The sequence below is a fragment of the Aethalodelphis obliquidens genome, unplaced genomic scaffold (assembly GCF_003676395.1).
Source record: "Aethalodelphis obliquidens isolate GAN/ISIS:26980383/991018 unplaced genomic scaffold, ASM367639v1 scaffold39, whole genome shotgun sequence".
NCBI classification, from domain to species: Eukaryota; Metazoa; Chordata; class Mammalia; order Artiodactyla; family Delphinidae; genus Aethalodelphis; species Aethalodelphis obliquidens.
Window position 1 is genome coordinate 18,910,212 of NW_020837983.1, and position 7,831 is coordinate 18,918,042.

The window sequence follows — 7,831 nt, forward strand, 5'->3', positions numbered from 1 at the left end:
TCATTGATTTTAAGATGCATGTTTTAAATTTTTACATGTCCAAAATCTGGACACATTTTACAATCAATGGCATCTTACAATTGATTGGACTTTCTTTTGTTCTTTCTTTCCTTTTCTTTCTTTTTATTTTGTCTTTCCTCTCTTCCTCCTTTCCTTCTTTGTAGTTCATAATATAATAGGGTATCTTAAATAGATTTAATAAAATATGGTACATATATTAAATTTGTCTTTCTCAGTGTTTATTTCTTATCATAGCGCAACTCTGGAAAGGGGCTCTTTTTTTCTACTTTCCCATCCCATGAAAATTTAATACCATAGATATACTCTATATCTGTTTATGTATTGCATGTATATTTATTTTATGAATAAAAAGAGTAAGATATTTTTGTCCCCCCACCAAGAAACAATTTTTATCCCATTGGGGACACTGTTATACCCATTAAGAAGGCAGGTATGAAAGTGATAAATCTGAATTATTCTTAGTTTTAAAAACCTCATTTACTGGAATATTGGAAATCATAAACTAATTCTTAGGCTTAGGTAGAGCTATTGGCTTTAATTATATAACAAACTGACTAGAAATTTTATTATTATCATGAATGACTGTCAAAATGCGTGTAAAGTTTGAACATTTGCTATTTACCCCAACAGTCAGAAAGCTATCCGTAATATTTTTTGTTAACAAATAAAAGATCGTCAAGTTCACCCAGTGGAATCATTCAACATATCATTCTCATATTATGAAATAAGACTATTTAATAATTTCAGTGTATATACATTTAGGATGTTCACTACTTCACCTTTACTTACAAAGTCATGATTTTAAGGACATAACTTGAACACTACATCAATAAAGAGATTTTTTAAAGACCATCTAGTTTCCATGGAATACTAAGAGATACCGCCTTTATACTGCACATATGCACTCAGTGGGGAGGATGAAGATGCACAACTCTCGAAGCCTTTGGGTAGCAATCTTCTACCGCAGTCTAAGCAGTTTTGGGTTTCTACCTCCAACCGTAATGATGGAATACAGAGCTCAGTCCATTTGTGATCGGTCATCTGCACCAGAGGAAAGATAGGGACTCAGTCTATGACCATCAAATCAGGCTTTTCTCTTGAAAAGAGAATTGTTATATTCAACAGTTTTAACTGATGGAGAAAGGAGGGATTTATTTACTTGGAGAGTATCTTTAAATGGCAAAGTTGTCCAGTGTGTTCTTAAATGTTCACTTATCTTTTCTCTGGGCTATGCAGTTTAACTCCCGTCTTTTAGAATTAGTGGTGCAAAAGATTCTAAAAATTAGTGATGCGTAAAACATTTAACTTTGTTGTATGCACTGCAATATTATTTGGTATTTGACAATTCAGACATGTGTATATTGGCCTGGTTGCGTTAAATGGATATTTTTGAGACTCAAATGTGAAAAAACGAAGTGTTGCTGTTTTGGGGGATGTGAACTATTCTAGTAGATCAAGCAACGTATGAACCAAATGAACACAGGTGGTACTCAACAGAGACTCATCAGCAGTGTACAGACATCCATATCAAGGCTTTATCAATCAAGTTAGTATTACACAGGCTTTTGTAAATAAACTGAAAGTGAATTCAAAACCAGAAATCATCTCCTCCACTGCTCCTAGTACTTGCTCTTTCTCTGCCTTTTAATCGAAGCATCTCCATGATACTCCGGGCATAGACATCTCTCAAGTTAACACTGATATATGAGTCAGTGGCTATATTCTTGGTAAGTTTCTTCAGAGCCTCACGCTGTCTAACAGCTGCTTCCTTGAGCTTTAAGGTGAAGTAGCAAGCAGAGAAGCGGTCGTTAATAATAGCAATGGGCAAGGCCAAGACAAGGATTCCCGATAAGATACACATGAAGGCCACGATTTTGCCCGTGGTGGTGTCTGGTCTGATGTCCCCATATCCCACGGTAGTCATGGACGTTGTGGCCCACCACCATGCACAAGGGACACTTGTGAAGGTTGTGTCGGGAATGCTCTGCTCAGCAAAATATTCCACAGTTGAAAATATAGAGATTCCTACAGAAAGAAATAGGAGCAGCAGGCCAACTTCTTCGTAACACTGGGTGATTGTCATTCCAAGTGAGCGTAAGCCTGTAACAGAACAATTGGTGTCAGTCATGGGCACCCCTCCTCTCTTCCTTCGTCCTTCCCTCCCTTCCCTTCTCCTTCTCTGCTACCCACCCACACACATGCATTTCACATTTAATATGGCTCCAGCATTGGGCAATGTTCTGGGGATATATAGATATAAATTATAATCTTCAGGAAGTTCTTAGTCTAGTTGATGGGGCCCGATTGAGAAGCATAGAAAAATATAAATAGATTCATTCACTCACTTATCATTTATTAAAAACCTACAATTTATACAAAAGAAAGGTGAGAGATGAGTTGGAGGGCAGGCAGGGGACGTTTGATAGGAGTTTGTACTTTATCCAATGGGAAACTTTGCAGCATTGCACGTGGAGGGCTCTCTTGGTCAGGTCTGCATTTCAGTGCCTCACCTTAGCACACTTTTCTAATGAAGTTTTATGTTGTCTCCTTATATTTTATGTGTCTGTTTTTCTCACCTTCCTGATAAAGTTTAATACAATTAGGGGCATCATTATCTGAAAGTCAGAGGAAGTAAAAGATGAAAATGAAGTGAAGCAGCAGAAACAAGTTAGGAATCAGTGACAAAATTGACATAAGAACATCAAATGTACATGCGAGGACATTCTCAGAGGTGTAGCAGGAGGGGTTCCTGCACTCCCATGGAACCCATTGAAATTTTTGTCCTTAATACCAAAGCTATAGGAAACTATCTCCCTTGAATACATAGAATTTCTCCTTTCCTGTCGGGAGATAGACCTGAATACAGACTATTCCTCCATTGTGAAAAGGTACAGGGGACTGGAGCCACTAGGGAATTCACTCACTATGAGGCATAGGTGAATTTCCCATTGCTAATTCTGAGGATTCTGCAAGACAGACCCAGGAGAGTCCAATCCCACCTCTGACGAGACTAAACCCTCAGGATAGTAAGAGGAGCCCATTACAGGATCGTGATTTGAATAAGGTATCTTTCCAACTCTAGAGAGATACTGATTAAAGTTTATCCACATTTCGAAGTCGTATTAACATGATGTCACAATGATACGGTCTCAGAAGTCCAGAGCAGTGCCTCTTGGAATCACTTTTAAATTTTTATTCACTCACTGGAGACTATTTTAAATATGTTAAAATACTATTTGTGCTCTCATTATTTTGAATTTTGTTCTTGAAATTTTCAGATGTTCTTGAACTATTAACCAGCTATTTTAAAATACCAATGAATATAACTTTGAGGTTTAACTTCAAAAGACATTTAAAGAATATCTTTAGAATACTGGCCTTGATATGTCTGTATTAAATTGCATTTCTGAAATATATTGACAACATATGAAGAAATGCATAGTGTTTGGGAAGGTTGTTTTCATTTCAACATTCTAAACATTTCATTTTGTAAAGAAACAAAGTGGCCTGAATTTCTGCATGTTACATCAATTAACTCAGGTAATCCTAAAAAATAATATGAGATAGATGTTATACTTATGCCATTCTACAGGTGAGCAGATTGAGACACAGAAAGGTAGCATATCTAGTACAAAGTTACATACCAAAGACTTAAAATTAGGCTGTCTGGCCCACCCATTGTCCTCCTAACCATTATTCTATAATACTTCTCAATTTTTATTTATAGTTAATACATAGGGGAATATGTGATCTATGTCTATATTTTGCTAAATGTAATGCTTTAGATAAAACTGTCAAATATTTATGCAACTGTTCATATCTTTTCAATAAATTAAGGCTTTATTAATCCTTCTACTTGCCTTAGAACTGACAAAACCTTTGAAGAGGTGACATTGTGGAAACATTGACATTATTTTCTTTTTCCTTTCTTTTGGGAAAAAAATGTATTCTTTACTGGGTGTTTTTAAATTGAATACTGTGAAGAGTTTATAAATACTAGAAGAAAGCATCCCATTATGTGTGTCAGAAAACAAAGAGTGGTACTTCTAAAAGTTGTTGGAAACCCCGTTATCAAATCCCTGGTATATGAGACTAGCTAGGAAAATACACTACTAAAACTATATTAGGAGAAATTGTAGTTTCCTCAGAGATGTGTGGGAAAAAACATGTCTGAGGTTAACTCCTCCCTATATTTATAGGGAGAGACAACTACCATCAACTCCTTTTAGGTGACCAGTCAGGCATATATCTAGGGAAATAGGTGGGAATAGGACTCTCTAGTCAAATTATTTATATTTATATGTATCGTATGAATATGGCATCCTACTCCAGTGTCTCTTAAAGTGTGGTTCAAGACCACCTACATCAAAACTAACTTGTTAAAATATATGCTTCTGGATCCAACCCCCCAAACTAAAATCTGACTCTCGGGGATTGGGGCTCAGAATTTGCATTTTAACAAGGTTTTCAAGGGATTCTTATTTTCATTAAAGTCTAACATAAGGTAACATATGTGCTCCAGAACATCTAACAGCCGGCTGGGCCGGCCACTGAAAATCATTGCCCTTGGGGATGCAAGCATCATCTTTAATGGATTTGTGTGATTTCCTCTGACATTGCCTAAAATTTTCACATATAATTGTGTGTGTGTGTGTGTGTGTGTGTGTGTGTGTGTGTGTGTTGTGTAGAGATTTTTCTAGGGAGAGTGTTCTTTAGATCTTCAAGGCTTTATGATACATACAAACAGCTAAGGAATTCCCGTTACCGTCTCTCTTGTGCCTCCCCAATTAGGGACAAGAAAATTCTCAGATACTAGACAAAGCATTTAATTAGTGTCTTTTGCTTTCTTCCAAAGCAAAATTTCCATTGCTTCTTCAAAAATCATGGGAGGGCCACCAGTGCCCAGTCATCTCTCTTTCTGCATAGCCAGAGAAGGCCCTGGAGGACTTTCTCTTCTCCCAAGGAACACGTGTGATACTTCCTTGGACACAGAAAAGAAACTGGCTTACGTTCCTATATATCACATATAATCTGTGCATATCTTTTTATGTGCTGTTTATGCATATTTTATGTAGAACCTTCCAGAAACACAGTATCTTTAATTTTCGTACATCTTCTGGGCACCTGGGTTAAAATAAAGTTAACGTATGGTTAAATTGTTTCTCAAATGTCTTAAGGAGAGGAATTGTGTGAGAGGCAGCTTGTCCTCTATACCTGTGATAACAACCTCAAGGTTTTGCTTTTCAGTACCTTTCTGGAGATCATAATTGGGTGAAATATAGGAGTTGGTAGTTTTGAGTATCAATTTGGAGTCAAGAGTCGTTTCCCTTGGACCATGGTCAAAGCACTAATGCTTAAAAACAATGGCAAATTAAAAGGCATCAATGAAAACTGAATACCTGTGGAATGCCTGCCCAGTTTGAGCATGCGCAGAGCCCTAAGCAGCCTCAAAACCTGGACGATGCGCCCCACGTTTTCCAGCTCCTGTGTAGTCTGGCTCCCACTCAGGCTCTCTACCAGAAGAGTGATGTAGAAGGGCAAGATGGCTAGGAGGTCTATGATGTTTGGCACCTTTCTCAGGAAGCGGCACCTGTCCCGCACGCACAGGAAGCGCAGGACAAACTCCCCGGTGAACCAGCTAATGCACACGTACTCCAGGATTTCCAGCAGCTGCAGGTCCAGCCAACTTAACTCGGCTGACATCAGAGCCATGTTGACGATGGACACCGCCACGAAGATGATGGATATGACCCCAAAGATTCGGGCAGCTGTGGAAGACCCCGGTTTCTCTAGGATGTTCCAGAGCTTCTGGCGGACGGTGGGGCAAGGTCCTTGTGAGAAGTCCTGTTCGCTCTCATGTTGACTTTCCTGGTCTTCTGTGTCCTTCTTAAAGTCTAAAGTTTCACTCAGCTCCTTTCTTCTGAAGTATCTTTTAGAGAAGACAACTTGGTGATTAGTCTAACTTTTTTTAAAATACAGAAGTAAAGAGAATTAAACTTGGCAGTGAAGTCATGCTTTTTATTTCAGGAAAATGCAGAAAATGTTCATTCATATTTTACCCAGGCTTTCTTCCCACAGTACTCAAATGTTCTCATTTAGGATTATTGTTTTTAAAATGGCACTTTCATGGTAGAAGTTTATACAAAAGAATTTATACATCGCAAAGCTACTTTAGATTAAAGCATTTTATCACCCATTTTTTCTGGTAACAGGAACAGAAGTTTGCGATATGTAATTTTTTTTAAGGTGGCTAATGGAAAGGTATTCATGAAGAAATGGTAGTAATAGCAAAGCAATAGCAAAATAATAGATCACCAAAGTCCCACAATCATCCACAGTCAAAGAACCAACTTTCTGCCTTCTGTATTTAAAGCAGTTCTTGTCCAAGTTTTAAAAGTTAGTGTCCTAGGTTTGATAATAACGCTCTCCACTGAAACCTACATCCCTATACATGCATTTTTTGGAGCATAAGATTTCGGACTCATTTATTTAACCACCAAATATTTATTGCAGGCCTGACCTCTCTTGACTTATAAATGAATTAGCATACTGGAAAAAGGAGAAGGTTCAGAAACTTCCAATCAGAAGTTGGCTTTGACACTTTCCGGCCTCCACTGCCACCCCACCTTCTAGCTCCGAAGTGGGCACAGGTATTCTTAAACCTGGCTTGAGCGAGGCTTGTGTAAAGCCTCAAATCTTTCCCTCTGCCGCCCTCTCTCCACCGCGCCCGCTGCCCCGCCCAGCCACCAAGCGCCTCGAGGGTACCTGTCCCTGCAGCAGGAGTCAATGCTGAGCTCGTCGATGCCCCAGTACTGGATCTCCTGGAGGAAGGAGAGCGCGCACAGCTGCTCCATGACGTGCAGGCGGCCGGTGCGATAGTAGTGCAGGACGTAGCGGAATGCTTGCGAGCTCCGGTCGAAGAAGTACTCGTTGTCCACGGGGTTGGCGTCGTCACAGAGCTCCAGGGGGCTGGGCACGGCGGTCAGGGCCCCGGGGCGCCGGCACGAGGCCACCACCACGGCCAGCTTGCCAAGGCGCGTGTGTGGGAAGCAGGACAGAGCCTGCTGCGAGAGCACAAAGCGGCTGCCGCCCACGTTGACTGTGAAGCTGTCCCCGAGCGCCAGGGGCTCCCCTTCGCCCTCGCTGCAGAAGACGCTGGAGTCCAGCGAGGTCAGGGAGGCGCTGTCCAGCGGCGAGTCCGGCGACGCCCGGCCGCGGGGAGGCAGCTCCATCCTTGCCGCCGCTGCCGGAGGGCGCCACAAAGTTGGGGGCGGTGGCACGTCCGGGATTTCCCGGGCTCCCGAGGTGGGTTCCTCCCACCCCCGAACCCTTACTCTCTCCACCCGCCTGTGCTCGTTCTCCCTCTCGCCGCTAGGGCGCTGCGAGTGCGCCGTAGCAGCGCACAAGTGTCTGAGCGCCGGGTCTGGGAGGAGCGGAGGGGTCGCGCCCAGGGAACTGCTCAGGTGTGGACCAAGCCGAGGACATCCGCAGGGCACACTGCCGGTCGCCGTGGTCCTTCCCGGACTCAGTACCCCTTCCCCAGCTTTGTAATTGAGATCTCCAGCCCGGGAGGTGTATGGGTTGAAGGCCTCCCTGCTTGGGGGTTGGAGCGGGAGGGGAGGGGAAGGGGGAGGGAGGTCTACAGTGGAGGAGGGCACGACGAATCTTGGAGGAATGCAAGCAAGGGGAAGGGCAAGACTCACTCCCGCCTGCAGGAGACCAAAACGAAAAGTTCAGAAGGCAAAGGAAGTGGTAACCGGGTCTGAGTCTTTTCCAACTTCAGGATATATATTCCTCTCTCTGCTTTTGC

At 41.9% G+C, this 7,831-nt stretch overlaps 1 protein-coding gene across 1 annotated transcript; it reads right to left on the minus strand.

Annotated features, from left to right (window-relative positions):
* Positions 1 to 534: 534 nt before the first annotated feature.
* Positions 535 to 7,428, minus strand: KCNV1 (potassium voltage-gated channel modifier subfamily V member 1). The gene is made up of 3 exons (XM_027131364.1): positions 6,787 to 7,428; positions 5,421 to 5,950; positions 535 to 2,121 (listed from the first exon to the last, which is right to left on the minus strand). Exons 1-3 carry the CDS (start codon positions 7,251 to 7,253, stop codon positions 1,610 to 1,612), a joined length of 1,509 nt encoding a protein of 502 aa, XP_026987165.1. The 5' UTR covers positions 7,254 to 7,428; the 3' UTR covers positions 535 to 1,609.
* Positions 7,429 to 7,831: the final 403 nt, after the last annotated feature.

What these genes read in the sequence shown, in the direction of transcription:
- KCNV1 (XM_027131364.1), bottom strand. Translation starts at nt 7,253, where the DNA reads ATGGAGCTGCCTCCCCGCGGCCGGGCGTCGCCGGACTCGCCGCTGGAC. An exon ending in GACTCCTGCTGCAGGGACAG is followed by an intron (nt 5,951 to 6,786) that starts GTACCCTCGAGG and finishes CTTCTCTAAAAG; the next exon opens with ATACTTCAGAAGAAAGGAGC. An exon ending in ACTGGGCAGGCATTCCACAG is followed by an intron (nt 2,122 to 5,420) that starts GTATTCAGTTTT and finishes GTTCTGTTACAG; the next exon opens with GCTTACGCTCACTTGGAATG.